At 39.8% G+C, this 23990-nt stretch overlaps 1 protein-coding gene across 1 annotated transcript in view; it reads right to left on the reverse strand.

Moving 5' to 3' along the window:
* Nucleotides 1–23990, reverse strand: part of LOC149018681 (Tetratricopeptide repeat (TPR)-like superfamily protein) — an 88289-nt gene that overhangs the window by 38851 nt on the left and 25448 nt on the right. The window contains exon 2 of the mRNA XM_089152832.1: nt 14102–14394. Coding sequence (XP_089008958.1) covers nt 14102–14394 — 293 coding nt within the window. The remainder of the gene's footprint in view (nt 1–14101; nt 14395–23990) is intronic.

Below are 23990 nucleotides of genomic sequence, written 5' to 3' on the forward strand. Positions count from 1 at the left end.
GCATTAATGTAAAGACAAGCGTACAATAGTTCCAACTAGTTACGGGATACCCTTGCTCTTCCTACAAGCCGTTCTGCTGCTCTTCTTGCAACTCTCACTCCTTTCTCTTCATCACCCTTTTCTTCCTCCAATCTACGTAAGTCTCCCTTTACAAGATCCACCACTCTACATATACTTCCTATTGAACCTTACAATCTTACAAGATCTCCTTCTGAAATTGCTGCCATATACCTAAAGATCAACTCAACCTTGACCTTGGAGATAAGACCACAGAATACTTAAACATTTTTTATCAACTCTAGTTCTGTAAATATGCATTGCACCCTTAGAAAGGTACTTTTATCATACCAATCAGTGCAAATGAGTTGTAATCTAACTTCTATTACCCCTAGACTTTTGTCATGTTGGAGGGTAATTTTGGGTTAGAAATGCAACTTCGTCACGACCTTAGAATACAACAACAACAACAATAAGCGTTGTCCCAACTAAATGGGGTCGGCTACATGGATTCTTGCCCTCCAATCAGTTCTATTAGAGGCCATGCTAGATACAAGGCCTAAGCTATACATATCCTTTCTCACCACTTCTCCTAAGGTTATCTTAGGTCTACCCCTAGCTATTCTAGTTCCTTCAATATGGATTATATCACTTCTCCGTACAGGAGCATTTATAGGTCTCCGTTGAACGTGGCCGTGCCACCTCAAACGACTTTCTCTAAGTTTATCACTTATGGGAGCAACTCCCAAACCAACTCTAATATGATCGTTTCTTATCTTATCCATCCTAGTTTTGCCACTCATCCATCTTAGCATCCTTATTTCTGCTACACTGAGTTTATCTATATGATTCTTTTTAATAGCCCAACACTCTGCACTGTACATCACAGCTGGTCGAACAACGGTCCTATAAAATTTTCCTTTAAGCTTTAATGGAATACGCCGATCACATAAGACCCCGGACGCACCTCTCCACTTCATACACCCTATTTTAATTCTTTGGGAAATCTCATCTTCTAAATCACCTCTTTTACTTATGATTGAACCTAGGTACCTAAAACAATCACTCTGAGGAATCTCTTTATCATTAAGTATCACCACCTCATCATCTGCCCGATCATGACTAAAGTTACAACCTAAATATTCTGTCTTCGATCTACTAAGTTTAAAGCCTTTTGATTCCAAAGCTACTCTCCATGATTCTAATTTGGTATTAATCCCCACTTGGGTCTCATCAATCAACACAATATCATCCGCAAAAAGCATACACCAGGGGACCTCATCCTGAATGTCTTTGGTTAATTCATCCATTACCAATGCAAATAGATATAGGCTTAAAGTTGACCCTTGATGTAGCCCAACTGTTATCGGGAATTCATTACTTTGTCCCCCCACTGCTCTAACACTAGTCACCAAACCATCATACATATCCTTAACTATATCTATATATTTACTTGCAACACTTCTTTTCTCTAGTACTTGCCAAATTAATGCTCTAGGGACTCTATCATAAGCTTTTTCTAGGTCAATAAATACCATATGAAGACCTTGGAATCTCCATTTGAAATTCCTTATGCTTAAAAACTTAGGGTATGTATGTAAAATAAAATTAATTTCTCTCGCTACCTCCTCACTTCAACTCAGAAAGCAGTAAAGCAAACACCAGCAGGAACAACTTGAAATCCTTATGCTTGATTAGTAAGGGTTATGTTTTAAGTTCCTCGAAAATATTAAGCATAAGGTGTTTCTCTTCATACAAACCAACTTGAAGGAACATTTTTCTCACAACCCATTCTTTACTCGATGGAACCCATCTCAAAACCACCTCCATTGAGAGTGTGTGTGTGAGAGAGAGAGAGGGAGAGAGAGAAAGAAAGAGAGTAGATAATGAAATTAGTCTTTCGATTTGGAGATTTAAGGTGATCCTTGGGCTTCGGCACTTCAAATTTTAAAATAATAAAATAAAATAGGGATAATTACTATTGCCCCCCTGTACTTTGATTTTATTACTAATGTATCCCCTGTATTTTGCAAAATTACTAATCCAACCTTTAACTTTGTCTATAATTACTAATGCCCCCCACCGTAAGTTCCGTTAGTTACCGATGATGTGGCATCTCCATATTTTTAAAATCCCAAAATACCCTTTACTTACCTTTACTTATTTACCCTTTTGTCAAGTTCACGAATACCCTTAATTAATTGTAGAAAAAAATAATCATAATCTGCTTTACTCTAAAAAAATCACCAAAATAAAGAAATAATAATTGAATAAAATTAAAATAGAAACCGAAGAGGAGGGAAGATAGAATTCAACTCAAATTTGGAAACCGAATATCACCTACTTCGTAATTCCTTCTCCGGCAAGATTTTGTGGTTTCGCAATGGTGGGTTAGTAAAGCGGTTAAAGTTTAAACTCCCATGGGGAGGTGTTACGTTCGTTTCCAATATTCAAAAAGCACTAGTCCCCCCCCCCCCCAAAAAAAAAAAAAATTGTGGTTTCCTTCCCTACGTATGCTAGAGGAGAAGGTGGAAAACCAAATCGAATTTGAATTTTGCCAATTTCTTTAATTCAAAATAAATAAGTTTAGTGAAGGTGGAAAACCAATATTTTTTTAAGTCAAAATAAATGAAGTTAGGGTAAAATTGACATTTAATCTGGTTTTTATAAATGGGGTAGTATCGTCTTTTGATTTCTTAATTTTAATGAAGGACAAAGTGGACATTACATATTCAAACTTAACGGCTACTTAACACCGTTATAAGGAAGGGGGCAACGATTTGTAAAGAACAGGGTTTTATTAGTAATAAAATCAAAGTACAGGGGGGCAACAGTAATTATCCCAATAAAATAAAGCATTTGAACTATAATGGCATCACTAGTAAGAGTACTTGAACAAGGTTCTCATTTCTCAAGAAATCATCTTGAGACTGATTTTCAGTGATCAGTCTTCTGAGATTTTTGGGCAGTGAGTTTAGTAGTAGTCCTGCAGAAGCCAAAAAAGGGTAATTGAAAAAATGATGTTGGTAGAGAAAGAGAAGGGAAGTAGGTGATGCCCCTACCTTATTGCTTCCCAGTCGTTTTTGCTGGTGAAAAAAGAGCTAGAGAACAAGAGTATCCCATTGGAGATGAGAAACAGAAAAAGGGTGGTGATAAAGTTGAGGCCACAAAATGTCATAAATGAGTCCCTAAAAAATCAGTGTCATTTATATCCACAATGTTTTTAGGAATAAACCTGCAAATTCATTACTGCTTTAATCTTTCTTTAATGTTTATGTTTTTGTGATTATGAGTATTCTAGGAACTAAAAATAGGTTACAACGTAATTGCAAGTTTGTAACTTACTAGGTGCAATTAGCTTTTCCCATATATACATTTAGATTTGATGTTTTAAAAACCAAAGATCTTTAGTGTTGTAAATAATTCTTTAATTTTTTGTTCATGATGTATACAATGTAAATAACTGCATCCAGTATTAAACTACAAAGAACATGCATCTTTTATGTACTCAAAGTTGTATGCTTCTGCTGTGTATTATGTTTGAATGGGAAAGAAGTTGTCAACATGATGGTCATCATTTGATTGACAATCGTCAAAGCAAGATCCTTGTACCCTCTCTATCTAGGGACTGGGATTAGGTGTTACAGCAAGATCCATGGTATAGGATACTGAACGTGAAGAAACAGCACATAGGAAAACATAGTATGGTGGAGATGAGGATGTTCAAATGGATGGAGGCAAGACTAGGGAGGATAAAGTAAGAAATGACCATATTAGAGGAGAGTTGGGTGTAGCCTCTAAGACAGAGTCGTCTTTGATGGCATCGTCATGTTCAACAAAGACCTAGGGATACCCAGTTTGGAGGACAGTTTTAAGGACTGATTTGATTCAGATTGACCAATCTAAAAGAGGGGCAGACCTAAAATGACTCTAAGAGAAGTTGATAAAACACCTTACCTCTACTCAGCTGAATTACTCAAGTACTCTAACACAACTCAGTCATGCACAGACAATCGAACAGAGAAAGAACTGATTTATTCATCCATCTATTCATTCATCAGGTAATCGATTTAAAAAGTAAAATGCAGCATCACTACTCAGTTCAGTTCATTAGATCCATACCTCAGTACATCGATTCAATCAAGAGATAACCAAAACCTACACCTTTGTAAAACTCTCCCCCAGCAGCACCTCTGCTCCTCTTTACTGAATTCTTCCTTACCTCTGCTTTTCTCCCTTCCCTCCAAATAACCCCCATATTGCTTCTAACTAACTCCCTTTCCATGTAAGCCACAATCTCTGAAGAGTACCACTCTGTTGTACTCACAAGGTTGAAGTTGTTCACCAATACTAAGCTGCCACCTGTCCTCTCACCTGCCCTTGTCCCCCAATAGACACAGCTGGACTTGATCCTCTACTGCCCTTCCACTTGTTTCAGGTGTATACCTTAGTGACTAGGGGCTTATCAACACTTCCCCCCTTGAGTTTCACCTTTGTCCTCAAGGTGAAATACAGGAAATTGATGATGCATGTCAGTAAAGTTCTCTCAAGTGTGTGCTAACAGGGTGGTAGATCCTTCCACTTGATGAGTACCTCCAGATCACCCTGGGGGGAAATAGCAAACAGCAAGCAGCCCCTCTGGAGTGAATGTCAGCTCCCAGTCCGCTGCTAAAGAAGAGGGCAGTGCTAGGGGGTGATCTGAGAGCCCCCAACCTTCTTCAACTGGGAAACATGAAATACAGGATGCACCTTGGAGTCAGTTGGGAGAAGTTTGTAGGCTACCAGGCCAATCTGAGCTGCCACTGGATACAGCACATAATAACGGTGGCAGAGCTTCTTGTTGGGTCTACCAGGCCAATCTGAGCTGCCACTGGATACGGCCCATAATAATGGTGGCAGAGCTTCTTGTTGGGTTTGTTGGCGAGCTGCTTGAAGTGGTATGGCTGGAGTTTGAGAAACATTTCTTCACCCACCTGATAGGTCACCTCTCTCCTGTGCTTATTTGCAGATGAGAGCATCTGATCCTGGGCCAGTCTCAGATTGGACTTGAGTTCATCTAGGATGCAATCCCGCTTATTAAGAAACACATCATCCTCTACTTTAGAATAGTTTCCGTTCCAACATAAAAATCTGGAGGGTCCTGACCATAAACAGCTTAAAAAGAGTCATCTTCGTTGCTGAATGGTAGGTAGTGTTGTACCAATACTCCACCCAAGCAAGCCACGCAGTCCAATCCTTAGGCTGTTGAGCACAAAAACACCAAAGATAAATTTCCAAACTCCAATTAACTACATCACTTTGGGGATGATAAGCACTGCTGAACTTCAGATTGGTACCCATGATTATGAATAGTTCTCTCCAAAAATGGCTGATAAACACCCTAACTCTCTCAAACACGATCGACCGAGGAAAACCATGAAGGGCACTACCTCATTGCTGAATACAAAGCTACTTCCTTGGCCGAGTAGGGATGAGTCAATGCAATGAAATGTGCATACTTAGAAAGTCAGTCTACCACAACTAATATGGAATCGCCTCCGCGGGTGTTAGGTAACCCACCCACAACATCCATGCTAACATCCTCCCATAGTCTATCTGGAATGGGTAACGGTTGGATCAACCCTGCTGGTTTCAAAGACTGATGCTTGCTTCGTTGGCATGTATCACACCCCACAACAAAATCCCACACTGCTGCCTTCATACCCACCCAATAGACAAACCTGGATAGCCGTTTATAAGGAGAAAGCCCGAATGACACCAAAATGGTGTAGAATGAAATTCATCTAACAACAATGGGATCAACACTAATTTCTCAGGAATAATCAATCTGTTCTTGTAGAAAAAAGTCCCATTCTCCACCTGGTAGTTGGGGAACTCTTGAGAACCATGTAGGAGAGCTTGCACCACAGCCCTATAGCGGTTGGACGGTCTTACTTCATCATCCAACCCCTCACTTTCTAGCCAACAAGCTGCTGATTAGGTGCAGAGATGAGTATTATCTTCCATTTGTCTAGAAAGAACATCTGCGGCCTCGTTCTCATTTCCAGGCTGATAGAGGATTTCAAAATTATAACCCAACAGCTTCAGCACCCATTTTTGCTGATCCTTGGCAATTATCTTCTGATCCAAGAGATACTTTAAACTTCGCTGGTCTGTCCTCACTTTGAAGTGCCATCCCAACAAGTAATGTCACCACTTCTGGACAGCAAGGACTATTGCCTTTAACTCCTCCTCATATCAACTTAATTTGAGCGGGCAGACAAGGCTTGACTCCAAAGAGCAATCAGATGTCCTTCTTGCATCAAAACAGCCTCCAATCCAATGCCGGCTGCATCAGTCTAATGGTTTCAAAAAATCAGACATGGCCAACAAGGTACTGTAGTCATGGCTGTTTTTAAAGATTTGAAACACTGCTGCGCTGTTTCATTTCAAGTGAAGGCATCCTTCTTCAATAAACGGGTCAACGGTGCTACTATCTTCCCATAGTCTCGCACAAATCTGCAACGATATCTGTGAGTCCCAAGAAACCTCTGAGTGCTCTGATGTTCTTGGGCTGTGGCCATTCAACCATGCAACAAATCTTCTTCAGGTTCGCTGCCACATCATTTGCAGATATTATATGCCCCAAATACTCCAACTCAGTCAGTGCAAACAAGCACTTCTTGAGGTTTACCACCAAAGAGTGTTGGGACAGCAGGGAGAAAGTGGCTTTTAGATGAGCTAGATGCTCCTCCATAGTCCTGCTAAACACCAAGACATCATCAAAGAAAACTAATATAAACTTCCGTAAATGATCCCGAAACACCGCATTCATGAGAGCCTGGAATGTTGCTGGTGCATTAGAGAGGCCGAATGGCATTACGAGAAATTCATACTGCTCATTATGAGTTCAAAAGGCAGTCTTCTCCACATCCTCTTCAGCCACCCAGATCTAATGATATCCGGACTTCAAATCCAGCTTGTTAAACACCTTGGTGCCCCCTAGCTCATCAATCACCAGTATGGGAAGCTTATAGGGAATGGTCAGTTTGTTAACACAAAACCGCCAAGCTCCATCCTTCTTTCTAACCAACAACACCATACTAGAATAGGAGCTTACGCTTGGCCTTATCAATCCTGTGGCTGACATCTTTCCTACTAATCGCTCCACCTCATTCTTTTGGGAGTGAGGATGGCAATACAGCCAGACGTTTGGTGGCTGACTGCCCTCTACTAGTCAAATTACATACATGGTCATGACTCATGAGGTCTCCTCAGTGGTAAGTCCACTGGTTCAGCAAATAAGTTACCAAACTCATTCAATAGCTTTTGCAGATCATCTGATTCACTCCCTTTAGTCTCACCTGACAGATGATCTATGTATATGGGTTTCAACCAGTACCCTTCACCCCCAGCCTGCATGGACTTCCACACCCCCTTTAGAGTTGTTTCAAGCCTGAGTAATGCTAGATACCACAGAGCATCACCCATTTCCCTTCCCATTCAAACTGCACTGTTTCCAACTTCTAATTGCTACTGATATCTCCCAATGGTGACAGCCACTCCACCTCAAATATAACATACTAACATCCAACATTACCCAGATTAAAAGGTAGTAAAGTCAGCCTGAAATTATTACCTTTGTTTTTACCTGCACATTGCAACAAACTCCCTTTCCGACTACACTTTTACCATGGCCCTGAATGACCTGAAAATTTTTTCCCCGCAGTCATAGATCCAATGACTCTACAAGCTCCTGAGATGTGAAATTGTAAGTTGCCCCACAATCTACCAAAATGACTACCAATGTCCCTTTGATCTTCCCATGCAGCTTCATTGTTCTTGGGGAATCTATTCCGATAAGAAAGCTGAACAAAAGCTCCGTTTGTTTAGAGCCTTCCATTCCAGTCATTCCTCCTTTGTAAATTCCACCACGTCTTCCACCAGCGCGTCTTCTCTTCTTTATGCAATAGTAAGACCTTTAGTTGCTTCACAGGGCAGTAATGCAACTTGGAATAAGGGCCATCACAACGAAAACAAAGTCCCTTATCCATTTTCGCCTTGATTTCTTCAGGGGTTAACCATCGCGATCGCTGGTTTATGCCGAGGGTTGAGGTTTTCCCAGCCTGCATCATCAATGTTGAAGAAGACAGGTTCGTCGGTTCGGTATGGTTTGGTCGAGCAATATGAGTCAAACCACCCCCGGTTAAAGTTGAGGATTCCTTTGTGTCTACTTTTGGCCTACCCACCTATGTCGGCCTATAACTTAAAGCCCTCTAGACCCCACCATAACTAGAAAGATTTGGTTGGCTTCCCGTGGGCTTCCTTACCCCTTTGATGGCCCCATTTTTTGCTTCCATCAACTGGGCTAACTCCATTAAGTGGCCCAAATCCTTTGGAGAAAACAGTTGTACTTCTGATTGGATCTCTTCACCCAACCTTGCCATAAAAGCACCATGCAACCAAGCTTCATACATCGCTCTGGCCGCCACTGCAAAGGTGTCAAATTGCTCTCAATACTCGGTCGCTGTGCTCAATTGTTTGAGGCTAATGAGAGCTTCTTGAGGTGTCTTCATCTACAGGGTGCTGAATCGCCTCATCGTCTCCTCTTCAACTCCTCCCACAATGCCATAGGCCCCTGTACCTCCCTGAATCACAACCACCCCAAAGTTGCGCCGTTGAAGCAAATCATTGAGGCACGCAACCTCCCTTCACTTTGTACTCTGCATATGGAGAAGTACTTCACGGCTCTAGTGATCCAACTTGATGGATCTTCTCCCACAAAGATCAGATTCTCAACATATCGCATTTGGAACTCCCGGCAGTTCCCTGATTCCTGTTCAAGGCCAATTTCCCCCAACCACCCTTGGGCGAACCGCTCTCTCCAATCAGACACTGATCTCCTGGAGTTCTCTCTACCGTCACCTCTGGAGAATTAGTCTCCCCATCAATTGACTTCTCTCACAGCAGGTACACACGTAATCCACTCCTAAACTTTTCATTACTTTTCTCCTCCTCTATGTGTTGGGCTAAGGAAACACGTTTAGAGTCCATCGCACTCAACTGTCCCTGCAGCTCTTTCACCACATTCTCAAGATCTTCCCCTATGCTAGCCATCCTGTTTCTGACCATACGCTAGGATCGTCAAGCTCTGATAGCAGATGATAAAACCCCTAACCTCTACTCAGCTAAATTACTCAAGCACTCAACACAAGACAGTCATGCGCAGACAATAGAACAAAGAAAGACCTGATGTATTCTTCCATCTATTCATTCATCAGTTAATCGATTCAAGGAGTACAATGCAGTAATACTGCTCAGTTCAATTCATTAGATCCATACCTCAGTACATTGATTCATCACGAGATAACCAAAACTGAGAGCAGAACTCTCCCCCAGCAGCACTTCTGCTCCTATTTACTGAATTCTTCCTTACCTCTGCCTTCCTTCCTTCCCTCCAAATAGCCCCCATAGTTCTTCCTTTCCACGTAAACCACAACCTCCGAAAAGTACCACTTTGTTGTACTTGCAAGGTTGAGGTTGTTCACCAATACTAAGCTGCCACCTGTCCTCTCACTTGCCTTTGTCCCCCCAGTAGATACAGCTGGACTTGATCCTCTATTGCCCTTTCACTTGTTACAGGTGTATACCTTAGTGACTAGGGGCTTACCAGAAGTAGTACGGAAAGACATGCACAATTTGGGCTTTAAATGGAGCTAATTGGAGGACATAGATCCTACTGATGCAGAGTAGCTAGCTGGTCCAAGTCTCAGCCTTCCATCACAAAGGCTGATCAGTAATTTGCTCAGAAGTATTCTTGAATGAAGGCCCAACCCAAATAAAGTTGGCATAGACCCTTGACAAAGGTCCAATCCTAGCCAAAATGATAGACTTAGTCCAAATTGAACTTTTATGCTTTGTTATTATTATTATTAAGCACATTTTATGTATGCATGGTAAGTAGTTATTTGGTGGGCATTTGCCAATAAAAGAGACCCCATTTTCCAAGGGGAAAGTCATTCTCAAAGATTAGGTGAGTTCAATGATAGTTGAGTAGATGCCATGGACTTTGTAGTAGTTTGTTGTCGAGTGTGTTAGCCTATAATAAGATGGGCTTCTTTCAAGAATCACAAAATAATTCAAGAGTTACCAAAGCTTTCTTCTCTTGTAAGACTACTTCTAAATTTATCGAAGTGCCTAGATGAGACTCCTATGGTGAGCCAACTAGTGGGACCCTAGGCTGCCATCTATCCTCTTCATCTCCAGGCATTAGGGTTCTCCTTTTACACTTCAATAACCTTCTTCCCCTCTCTACTTTCTACAGTAGTAACTTTGGTCTTTTCTTATCCTTCACCAAGCCAGATTTGGTCTTGGCTGGCAGCTTTGTAGGTCTGCACCACCTATGTTTTTCATAGTTGGGCATGAGCTTTCTTCTTCAAAGCAACTTTAATCTTAGGATTTCACCTCCTACAGACCCTTCTGATGTGAATCAGGATCTAGGGTTTGACTGATTAATGTAATGCCCAAGATCTAAGCCCACTCCAGGATCCTCTTCAATAGAATCAGCAGTCTTCTAGGGCTGTTATCGCCTTCCATAAAGTCTTTTGCAACAATGGCTAGAAGATAGAGTTAGGTTAAGGTTAGATTCAGTTTCAGCCAGGCTAAGGGGCTTTAGCGTTTTATGTTTAAGGGTTGAAATCTTGCTGTAACTATGGTCTCACAACCGAAATTGTAATTAGGATTAGAGCTTACAGGAATCTAGGGTTAATTGGAGGTTTCTAGGGTTCGGCTAGGCTAGGGTTTATGTTATATTTGTTATTTTATATTTACAGATTTGGTTCTATAGGTTTAGGGTTCCAATTGAGGTTTCCTACTTGGAGTAGGATCTCTTGGGGAAGTCAACTAGGGTTAGGATTTGGAGGGGGAACTAGAGTAGGTGTAGGAGATACTAATCCTAAGTAGTTTTGGAGTGTCCGTGAGGGTTTAGGTGGAACTATGTTTAGGTCGAAAGGATGAAGGTGGATTGCACATATTTAATGAAGAATATGAAGTGCAGGAAATTTAGAAGTACTTAGGTTTAGGCCTTTTAATAGATAATAAGAGTAGGGATGGGATAATGGTTAGTGATGTAACCCAGGTCTGTGATAACCTTTCCAGGACCCTCTGTTATTAGAACCAGCTACTAAATGGGCTAATAAAAGATTAAGGTGTTGTTGATGGGTTTCATTTGGGTTAAAAAAGGGTAAATTTTGGGTTATGGGATGTCTAAATAATTATGGGTTTCCTTATGGGATGGCTTTGGTAAAGAAAATGGGTAATATATTGTGTATCTTGGTTTTGGGAGGTTTAGGGTTTAACAAAATTAAGATGGGCTGGTGGTTTTGAGACACTAGGGTTTTGGGTTACACAAAGATCCTATGGGATGAACTAGGATTGGTAGGAAAACGATTGGGTTAATATGGGTATGGTTTGGGATACCTAAACATACCATAGATAGGATGTGGGGAAGGGAAATTAGAACTAGGATGCTGTACAACGCGAAGGAAGGGTCAGGGTTTTAATAAACCTAATGGGAAGGGTTTGGGAGGTCTGAGGTTAAGAGAAAAGAAAGAGGGAAGCTTGTGGTTGGGGTCTGGAAAGTCTTGGATGGTTCTTAAATCTTTCTTGGACTTTCTTTTCTCTTCTTTCTTTTTTCCCGCTTCTTCTTTTCTTTTTCTTTTTCTTTTTCTTTTTTTTCCTTTATTTTTCTTTCTTTTTTCTTTCTTTTCCTTTGTTCTTCTTTCTTCTTTTCTTTGCTTTCTTTTTCTTTTTCTTTTCTATTCTTTCTTTCTCTTTTCTCTTCTGTTTTTCAGATGTGCCACAAGACTCAGAAACTTGAATTAGAGAAAATTCTGCAATTCAAGAAAGGGCTGCAGTGCTGTCGCAAGTTCAAGAAAGAGAAAAGAATAAGGAAACAAAAGGGGATGGGATGAAAAGGGAAAGGGACACTAGGATTTCGATTGGGAGGGGGCATCAGCTGTCACCACCAGCTGTGGGGAGGGATTTTCGGCCTTGCACTATGGTTAGGGAGGGGAATAGGGAAGGGTAGGGAGTTAGGGTTGTACTTACTTTTGGCTGGGGTTGAAGGATCACTTGATAGCTGCTGGAATTTGATCGTACAAGGCTGCCATGAGCTTAGAGAAGAAGATTAGTGCTGGAACTTACAGAAATGCACAGAATCACTCTTCAGCCCAGGACACAGGGTTTCTTCCCCCACAACCCAAGCCTCTGATTTTCTTATAAACTCTGAACTGATTTCATTCACAATGAGAGGAGCTATTTATAGCCTTACAATTTGAAATAAAACCTATCTGGACTCAACCTATAATTCCTAAGAAGACTCAACTAGGGGATCCTATTTAGGATAGGATTCCTTTACAACTCAAATCTCTAAATAAAAACTAGGAAGGACTCTTTAAATAAGACTTCCACAAAAATACATGTTTGGAAATAACATACCTAATTACCAGTAGGGGTCCAACTTGAAAATTGGACTTTAACAGGGATTCCTACTTAGACATGGACCCTTTAATAACTTGAGAAAAACAAACCCAACGATAAAAATAAAGATAGATTTATGACCCTTAGATCAAGGGGATTTCAACCAGACCCCTCTTGAGCCCTAAAGGTGCGGAAAAAATGACCAACATACCCCTGGGATATTCAAGCAATTTTGGATTAGGCCTTTTGGATCTGGTGTTTGGGCCCAATTATAGGGGCTCCAACCCTGGTTACATCAGTTAGGTGTGATCCTATTAGTGTGGAAAGGAGGGGGACAAAGGGATGGAAATTAGGGAGTTAAGTGGGTGGGGTGAATCTGTTGCCGCTGGGAATGGGAAGGTTTGCGTGGAGGTAGGGGAAAGGCCGGTTTATACTTACTTAGGCTGCTAAGCCTGCTATGATGCTTGAGTATAGCTTTTGTTGTAGGCTTGTACGTGATTAAGCAGATGAAGATTTGCAGGAATCATTCACACATAGCCGTGGGATTCCTCTTAGGAACCCACGACTTCACTCTACCCTTCAAGTTCTCATATATTCAATAATTCAAGACTGATTGTTACACATGATCATGGCTTATTTATAGCCTACATGAAGGAAACATAAAAGGACTCAACTTCCAAAAAGACAGCATAGTAGGACTCTTAACACGTAATTTAAATCAAACTTAAACTCCTACTTGACTCAAGACTCCCACTCAACTAAGATTCTATTATATCTCACTCTAGAAACATCCAATTTAAATTCTAAGAGAAGATATGGAATACTAACAAGAAACAGACTGTAACTATGGGATTCCCTGACAACTTAGGGAACATACCTAGACAGGGACTCTTCGATAACTTGCAGAATATTGACTCGAAACAAAAAACAAAAGTAGATCTAGGGCGCTAATAACATGCTGGACCCAATGATACCCTAACCTTGGACCCCAATATAACCAGAATACCATGGTATGGCCAGGAGCGTGGGGAGGTAACCCTAGGCCCTATGCTGCCCCTGGAAACAGTTTGCTCACCTTCTGCTGAGAGAACCGAGTCTGTAATCTCAGGTGGTTGTATTCTTCCTGCTAGGTCTTGTTTCAAAATATTCTTACTAATTTTTCAGCTTGGAGTTAATTTAGCATTCCACCGGGTAAGGGTCCACCAATTCAAATTTCAGATTAAACTGAGCTCATTTGTGGGCCATTTCTCAACCAAAATCAAACTGCTTCATTGCCCTTGGTATTCTATCAACTGGTTGAAGAAGCATAATTATTATTTATTTACAAGCCTTCTTTCTGATCTTACCAAACAGCCCCTACCTTCTAAATTGATTTTACTTTATTGCCATTAAACACCCTCCACTTCTGTATATATTCTCAGTTGAGTCCCTGGCTCTGTTTGTTCTTTCAGGTTTCTGACGTTTAAAAAAGTTAAAAGAATTGCCACTATTTTGAAACTGAATTTTAAGTCCTGTGATGGGACCCATAGCAACCCAGAAAAAAGTTTTCAAAACCCAGGTTTGCATTAGTTACAAGAACTGTTATGTCTACAAAAAGAAACAGAACTAAAATGGAAAAGAAGAAAGAGGAGACACAGTTTCTTACCTGCAACTCTTTAGCAGAAAGGTCAAGCTCTCTACGAACAAGGACTTGGCGAATCACAAAGAAGGTACCAAACCCTAGCAAGCCTAATAGTAAAAGCAGGTAAGATAGCTGAATTCCTAATTCAAATAGTTCTCCAGTCTCATAAACCATATTCAATCTAAATTCTGCACTTGAGTGAACTACTTGTGCCGAACTCAACCATGTTGCAGCTCCAGTTGAGAAAGAATACACCCATCTCAATGATTTCTTGTCATTTTGAATTTTATGGGTAGCTGAGTGTGCCCATGAGCATTCTGTCACAAGGTGTGAAAAACATTATAAGATAAAAGATTATTCTTCCCAACCACAGTAGTTGATTCAGATACTAAAAAATGAAATAAAGAAAAGAAACTCATAGCCTAGCATGTGCAATATTGAAAAGGATCATAAATCACATCCACTTTAAGGCTCAACTAAATCCACTTAGGCGTGGGCTAAACAATAAATATTTAATAAGAAGAAATAGCTTCAACATCTCCAGTCTCCCCCTCATGTAGCGCTCTCTGACACCAATAATAGGGCGAACAACAAAGAGACCATATGCTGTTGAATCATTGCCATCCATATGTATGCATATCACAGAATAATGAAATAATAACATTAAAGCAGAGCACTGATACTCCAGGCAGCAATAAGATCAAGGACATCAACATTTAGATCATGTTGCAGCAGTATAAAAAAAACCATAAACAGGACATATTGCTTGATAAAACAACAGCCATCAAGAACACATTCATCAAACCAGAAACTCCAAGTAATTATATCATATTCAGAAAAATCTGGCAATAGGATCAAACAGATTTGATCAGGAACATTAATTGCAGAATCTGATAACAATAAGAATATCAAAGGTTAATCAATATGTGCAGGGCAGCCAAGTAACTTGATCGAGTTCCTCTTATACACAGAAGGGGGGGAAATCCCAAAGTACAATACCAAAATAATGAAGTTGATCTGATCTTCAGCAACTGCCAGAATTAACTCCAATCAAAGATACCATGGCCAGATTCAGAAAAAGTCTTATCCTCCCCATTTTTGGACCATGTAGGTGCTTAAATCAAAAAAATGAATCCTGAAAGAATGAAATTGATAAGCATGCATTTATCATTATTTATTTGATTTAATTTCCCATACTTAATTAATTAAAAGAGAGCTAATTGAGTATTTTTGTGTCTTTTTCAAGAATAAGGTGATTTTGGTTATTACAAATAATATGAAGCAAGTTGACAAACATATTAGATATTTGTGGATTTTAATCATGGGATCCAATCTTGCTATCCAAGAAATCATGAATGCTGAGATCCAACTTAATTAATGCAAGAAGAGCACAAATCTTAGTCAAATTGGAAATAGGTGGAGGTCCAGGGAACAAAATTGGTAATAAGATCTGAAAATCGTGCAAACAGACCCACCTTGAGCATTTTGGGCATCTCTCTCTCATCTGAACTCGGATTAAGGTGATTCAAGATGCTATGGAAAGATGTTAGTTTAGAGTCGAACAAATAAAGGTACGAATAAAGGTACGAATAAAGGTCGAATTAATGGGTAAAGAAAACGAATACATTGTGTGCAGGATAAAAAGGAGAAGCCAGCCACGGATAGGGAAGAAGTCGGCAAACATGGATCTTGCCTTTCAACCCTCTCTCATTGCACAAGAAGAAGCCACGACCCTCTCTCTAAATTCCATTATTATTTGTTTTATGAGCTTTGTTATAATGAGTAGCTAGTTCCTTTTTCTTTGGGATGTAGATGAACCATTGTTTATTTCATTAGTTTGATAGTTCTAGCCTTCTAGTTGATGCTTTTAATTGTGTTTGAGTATGGCCGAAGATGCTCTATAGCTAAGCAAACTAAGCGTGCCAAGCTTTGGCAAAGGACGACAGTCTTGCAAAGATTGGGCATATCTAGGAGAGATCATCTTTTGTTTTGAAACATAGAGTTATATCGGTTAGTGAAAAGCATTGGGCATTCAAAATCCCAAAGATCCTCACTTATTCATAGTTAAAGTTTTTGCATTAATTAATAGTTTAATTTCTTTGTGTTTTTTTTAAGTAGAATAAAAACAATTCAGGTTTACTTTAAATTAGGTTTTGTTGAATTCAATCTTAGTAACTTAGCATTTTAGTTCCCCCTAGTTCAGCCCTGTACTTTCTGCTAGCTAGATTAGTATAGGATTTTATTTTTGATTGGTTAGCAACACGATGAGAGATAAATCCAACAGCATTCAACCCCCCCCAAAAAAAAAAAAAAAGAAGTGGAAGAAAGAAAGAAAGAAAGTAGATTCAACAGTTGGATAGGCTGCAGGTGAGGTTTCACATTAGGAACTCAGAAATCCGATCAGATAGAAACCAAATTGTGGTCAAATATAAAACTAAGACCAATGAACAACCTCCCAATACAACATCCTGATCAGACAAGAGAACCTTGGGTTTGGCAAGTACTGTAGAGAAAACTATTCTGATAACAAGAGGGTTCGCAAGAATGTAGAATAGAACTTACAAACTACAGTAGGTAAACAAACAATTGCAGCAGAAGCAATAAAAATAACAGCAGCAATGCATGATCAACAATAAAGCAGAACAAAGAAAGAAGCTTCACATGGAATATCACCTTCAGCCACACGGAATAATCATAGCAATGTAGCTCTAGATTGGTAAGAGACAATCCAGAAGACAATAACCAGGGTATGTTACAAACAAGGTATTCACCCAGGTCAAACTAGGGTTTTTGGTAAAATTAGAGTGAGGGTTTGATGGCTAGATTATGTCAACCTGAAGTAGAGGATAATGTGAAGAATTGCTCAGAAAAGTATTTGATTCATAGATCCCAATGGGGTATTTATAGTTACAACTTACAACCTAGTTAAGTCCTATACTAAGTAAGAAAAAGAAATATAAAAGGAAGTATAAAAACAAATAAAAAAACTAACTCTAGACTTTTTAGGAAACATATCCTATTCTAATTAGAAAACCTCAGTCCATGTTTTCAACACTCCCCTTCAAATTTGAGTATAGATATTTATCATGCCTAACTTGCTCCATAATGTAATTGAACCGTGCTCAAGCGCTCTGTGAGCACATCAGCCCGCTGCTCGTTTGAAGTAACAAAGGTGATAAGGATAAACCCAGCTTCAACCTTCTCTTTGATGAAATGACTGTCAATCTCCACATGCTTCGTCCTATCATGCTGTACTGGGTAATGGGTTATGAGCTATGTTGATCACTGACTTACTATCTGAGTATAACTGTATAGAAACTTCCAAATCTGTCCCAACCTCCTAAAGCAGCCCTTTAAGCCATAGTACCTCACAAATGCCTTGAGCAATTGCCCTAAACTCGGCCCCAGCACTGCTGGACCATGCAACCACAGTCTATTTCTTGCTTCTCCAAGTCACAAGGTTACCTCCCACATACACACAATACCCAGAGGTAGACTTCCTATCATTTGGACATCCTGTCCAGTCTACATCTGTATATGCCTCAATCTTTAAATGTCCATGAGCTGAAATTAAAATCCCTTTTCCTGGAGTAGTCTTCAAGTATCTCAAGATCCGATATATTGCATCTAAGTGTGAGGAGTAGGGATCATGCATATATTGGCTAATAAAATTAACTGCAAATGTGATGTCAGATCTAGTGTGAGATAGATATATCAACTTTCAACTTTCCCACTAATTTATGATACATTATCTTGTCAACTGGTTCTCCTTCCTTTGCCTTCAAGTTTAGGTTAAGGCTCAATAGGAGTCTCCGCAAGCTTACATCCTAGCATCCCAGTTTCCTCAAGAAGATCCAATGTATACTTCCTCTGGGATAAAGATACACCACTAGTAGAATATACCAACTCTAAACCTAGAAATATCTGAGTTTTCCCATGTCTTTGATCTCAAATTCGGTTCCCAGAAAAGCCTTCAATGCTTAAATCTCATCCTCATTACTGCCTGTGATCACAATATCATCCACATATAATAAAAGTATAGTAGTGTGGGAACCATTTCTTTTAATAAACAAAGTGTGGTCTGCATTGCTCTGCTTATAGCCATTAGATATCATTGCCTTATGGAACCTTCCAAACCACGCTCTTGGAGATTGCTTCAACCCATATAAAGCCCTCTTTAACTTGCACACTTATAGCTCTGTAGTAAAATACCCAGGTGGTATATCCATATATACCTCTTCTTGGAGTTCTCCATGGAAAAAGGCATTCTTCACATCTAATTGTTGTAAACTCCACCCTTTATTAATTGCACATGAAATAGTAGTACGAACTGTGTTCATCTTGGCAACAAGGGCAAATACCTTTCAACAATCCCATCTACCTTGTGCTTGATCACACACACCCATTTGCACCCAATAGTCTGCTTGTCCTATGGTCAAAGTCACCAAGTCCCACGTTTTGTTTTTCTCCAGAGCTTGCATTTCCTCATCCATAGCTTCTTTCCAATTTGAGTGAGATAATGCCTCTTGCCAAGTGTTAGGAATAGAAGTAGATGACAAAGAGGAAATAAAATTTTGAATTCTGGAGATAGGGACTGACATGAAACATAATTGGAAATAGGATGTTTTCTTAATGCACTTGGTAAGTCCAAAGTAGGATCAGAAGAAGGGTCAAAGACAGACTCACCTTGAGGAACAGATTGTTCAGGGCCGGCAACCAAAGCTTTTAACTGGCTTGGTTCAGAAGGGGTCACTCGTTGCTTTCTTTGAAAGGTCTTCAGAGGTCTAGTCTCTTCCTATATATCATCCACCAGTTGTTCATGTCTGGTCATTCCATCTTCCAAAGGAGCATCATCTGCAGAAATCTTAGGAGAAATATTGAAAGGTCCTCAACACTGGAACCTCTTCACTAAAACTCTCCCCCTGAAGAGGTGTACGGGGAAAATAAGGAATCTGTTCCTGGAACAAAACATCCATAGATACGAAAAAACGATGAGAACTAGGATGGTAACACTTATACCCCTTCTGTATAGGAGGATAACCCAAGAAAATGCACTTTAACCCACAAGGATCTAACTTTCCATGAACATGGTGGTTCCGGACAAAGGCAACACATCCAAAAACCTTAGGTGGACAACGTTGGTCTAAGACTCGAGAAGACATTCGGTTAATTAGATATGCAGCAGTGAGAACAGCGTCACCCCAAAATCGAAGAGGCACATGCATGGTAAACATAAGGGAATGTGCCACCTCAAGTAGATGTCTATTCTTACGTTCGGCAACCCCATTTTAAGGTGGAGTGTCGACACAACTAGTTTGGTGTATGATGCCACGGTTTGCGAAGTAGGAAAGGAATCCTCCACCCAAGTACTCAGTTCCTTTATCCGTACGAAGAATTTTGACTGTCGCCCCAAACTGAGTCCTAATCATATTATGAAAATTTTGAAAACACGCGAAAACATCACTTTTTTTGTGGAACTAAACCCTTGTGGTCCTAGTGCAACAGTCAATAAAGGTAACAAACCATTTATGACCAGATATAGACATGGTTCAAAAAGGACCCCACACATCAGAGTGAATGACTGAAAAAGGGATTTTACTACAATTATCTAATATAGGGTAAACATGCCTAGTCTGTTTGGCCAAAATACACGTCTCACAATAAAAATCATTCAAATTACATCTTTTAATCAGATCACGAAATAACTTGGACAAAATAGGTAAAGGAATGTGGCCAAGACGACTATGCCACTGTAATAAGGTAAAAAGTGCAGGAGAAGTGGAACTAAAGACCGTAGAAAGAACTAATGGGGACCCATCCATTAAGTAGAGTTCCCCTTTCTATCTACCACTGCCAATCGTAAGCCTCATTTCAAGATCCTGAAACACACAATGAGAAGGAAAGAAAGTTATTTTGCAGTTCATACCACGAGTAAGGCTACTAATTAGGGATGTCAACGGTGTGGTTTGGAGTGGGTTCATGTTGGGCTTAACGGTTTCGGGCTCAAATACACCTAGCCCAAACATGGCCCCTTAGTAAAATAACGGTTTCGGGCTGGTTTCGGTTTGGTGCGGTTTAGGTATGGGCTAACCAACGGTTTAGGCTAACAGTCTATACTCGGGTTGACTAACGGTTTGGGCTAATAATTTATGGTATGCAAGAAAAAGAACAAAAAGAAATAGTTGAACATCTTGCAACAAAAGCCAAAATTCTATGGAAAGCAAAATTGTAATTGATCAATTCCCATTAAAAAATGAAAAGTCATTCCACGTTACTTAGTTTAACTTTATATGCAAAGACATACCTCTAGATTGGATAAATATTTACTTAATTTAAACAAATTTGGTACATTCAATTGGGCATTCATACTTAATCCTTCTAATTGTCCTCTACAAGTAGTAGAAGACTATTTGATCTTTGAATTCATACTCAATTTTTTGATAGTCTACACCAACTACCTAGTGGTAATACGATGATTCAAACAATATTTAATATAAAACTATAAAACGGGTTGTAAAACAGTTTATAACGGGTTGCAGTTTGGGTTCGGGTTGATGCGGGCTCTGCCACCCTCAGCCCAAACACAACCCATTAAGGTTCGGTCAGGGCCGGTTCAGGCTATAATGGACCAGTGCAATTTGGTTATAACAGTTTGGGCTGCAATTTGACACCCCTACTACTAATAGATAAAAGATTAGCCGAAAACTTAAGAACATGCAAGACATTAGATACGGTAAGAGAAGGCGAACAGATAATAGATCATTTCCCAAAGATAGGGGAGAGAAACCCATCAGCCGTTCGAACATCCTGAGCAAAAGGAACAAATGAATATGTATGAAACAAAATAGATGAGCCTGTCATATAGTCGGTTGCCCCAGAGTCGATTACCCAGGAGGGATAAGTCAAATTGACATTATGACAACCAAAAATGCCTGTAGGGAATTGTGGATCAACAGAGGGAACACTGACAGAGGCTATATTCACGCTAGAAGTCGGTATTGGAGAAGATGAGTCAAGTTTGGACATCAACTAGAAAAGGTGTTGGGGCTCATCGAGGAAAGAGGTGTTGGAGTACTCAAGGTGGCAGAAGTGGTTTGATTTGCATATGTTTGATTGCTACCCTTGGTTTTATTCCTACCTCCTCCACGCGAATTTGTTGGACTTCCATGCAAGTTCCAACACTTGTCCTTCATATGACACTCTTTTCCACAATACTCGCACTTTACTAGAGGGTGAAAATCACCAGAACTAGATTATTATTGCCATAACCAACCACTAATGCAGATATATCAGATGTCTAAGTGTGTACCATAGCTGTCCTTCGACTGTTCTATGTATCTACCATGGCATAGGCTTGAGCCAAAGAAGGAAAAGGCTATCTAGAAAGGATCTGTGTGCGAATTTGATCAAATTTTATATTCAATCCTGCCAAAAAATCATAAACTCTCTATTTATCTTCCCATTGTTGATAGGCAATAGCATCTTCAGAATTCTTCAATGTAAACTTCCCATAGAAATCTAAAGTATGGTAATATCCCCAAAGAGTGTTATAGTACAGAGAAAGTGTAAGGTCCTTTTGCTGTAACTGATTGATTTTCTGTTTAATTTCAAAGCACTATGCATCATTGCCTACTCTGGAGTATGTATCTTTAGCAACTTTCCAAATAGTTGCCGCATCAGGAAGGAGGAGATAACTCTCTGCAATGCTTGATTCAATGGAGTTTATGAGAAAACCCATTATCAAAAATTCATATGTATAGCACTTGGAAAGTTGCAGACCAAGTGTGGAAAGTTTGGTAGAAATCCCATCAAGATGACCAGTAAGACCACGAACACCAACAACAAGGGAAACTGAACGAGCCCATCTAAAATAATTTGTCCCATTAAGTTTCACAGTGGTCATCTAAAGTGGAGAAAACTCACAATCCCTGTGAATGGAAGACATAGAAGACTCTTCAGATGTACCAAACAAGGGAGATATGGGATCAGCCATTGTAAGAAGAAATCACTCAAATTTACAAATAGCTCCTTGTGACTATCTGAATTTACATAAAGCTCTTGAAAGTTTTTGAAATTGCAAAATAGTCCCCGCAAGTTTACTAAATTATGAAAAAGTCCCTGAATTTTTTCAAAATTACAAAAAAAAATCCCTGGAAGTTTTCAAAATTACGAAAAAGTCACTGAAAGTTTTCGAAATTACAAAAAGGTTCCTAGAACTGTTTGAATTTGTGAAACAGCCCCCAGTACTATTCGAATTTACAAAAACAGCCCCCTGTGAATTCCAAACACTTAAGAGTTTCGACTTTCGAGGACACTTAAGAGTTAAGTCTCTTGAGAGTTGAGAGACACAAAGCGCGTTATAGAAAGGCTTTCCTTGCTAGAAGAGTAAGGGAGAGCAGGGAAAAGCAAAGAGAGAGTAACAGAAATGAGTAAGGTGGGGAATTTAAATGAAACAAGGAATGGCTGCAAAACCAGTGAAGCCAAATTCAAATCCAGAAGGCATTGAGATGAAGATGGAATCGTTGACTCTCCACGCACATCTAGAAGAAGAGTGCTACAGTTCTGCTCCTACGAGCCCAGTAGAGAATAATCATTGAGAAGAGTCTCCTTCTCCTACTTGTTCGCCTCTATCTTCTGGTTCTGCTCCTGAGAACCCAGTAGAAAACTATAATCAACGAGTTTTAAAGTCTTCTGAGCAGCGACAGCGGCAGCGGTAATGGTAGCAGCAGGGAGAAATCAAGAGAAAGAAGGTTTCTCAAGTTCCCTCTTTCTTCCCTAATCGAAATTAGGCTCTGATACCATGTTGTAATGTGAAGAATTGCTCAGAAAAGTATTTGATTCATAGACCCCAATAGGGTATTTGTAATTACAACCTTGTTAAGTACTATACTAAGTAGGAAAAGGAAATATAAAACAAATAAAAAACTAACTCTAGTCTTATTAGGAAACATAATCCTATTCTAATTAGAAAACCTAGGTTCATGTTTTCAACAGGAGTCTTATCAGCAATGGTTTTGTCAAGTTTTAACGGATTTAGGATAGCTAAACAGCATCAACAGCAAGGTTTCAGATAGTGTTCTAGGTATTTGGAAAGAGAAGAAGATGGAATATTAGGGTTTTTTATGGTAAGTTTGAGATGGGGCTTGAATCAAGTTTCCCTGAGTGTCTAGGGAGAATGCAATCCAAAAAGGGCAAGTTTTTTGTGGTTGGTCTGTGCCCAGTGAGTTTAGGGTTTGGGAAATAAATTCAGAGATGGGGGGATTCTACTGTTTGCTTGTTTAGAAGGATAGAACAAGGATGGTTGGAGCTGGGATGGTTCAAACTCGCTGTTGTTACAGATTTCTTGAACAGAAACTCAAGTGGTTGACAATTCTTGAATAAAAATCAGAAATTGAACAAATATGCTTCTAAGAACCACGAGGACTTCACAACGCAAGGTGTCAATTGAATCAAACACCAAACCCACCAAGCTTGATCAAACACAAGACTTAGTCTTCTTGAAGAAGAGAAAGTTGCAGACAACAGCTTGCAAGAGTGGAACTATCAAACTGTGTGAGATAACAAGCACTTCCAAAAATTTGCCTTTCAATTTTAGTGGCTCCAAGCATGGTTCGAGAAATTGCGAGATATCTCGGTTTCCGGAAACCAGAGACGAGATGCTATACAAAATGGGAAGAATCGTTTATCTAGGCTGAGATCTCGATCACGTCGATCTTGGTTCTACTAGAATCTCGATTGAAGGTACCTTATAAAATATGAAGATCTTGATCAAGATCGAGTGCGATGAGATCTCGTCCCTTTTGCAACTGTGATCTCCTCCCTTGCTTAATTTCTGCTTCATCAACAACTTGTTTAAAGCATCTACAGCAAAGATTTGAGTGGTTCTCAAGCAAATCTTGAAGAAAGGTGAGAA

This window comes from Hakea prostrata, chromosome 4, assembly GCF_041222555.1.
Source record: "Hakea prostrata isolate BN-2017 chromosome 4, UWA_Hpros_2, whole genome shotgun sequence".
NCBI lineage: Eukaryota > Viridiplantae > Streptophyta > Magnoliopsida > Proteales > Proteaceae > Hakea > Hakea prostrata.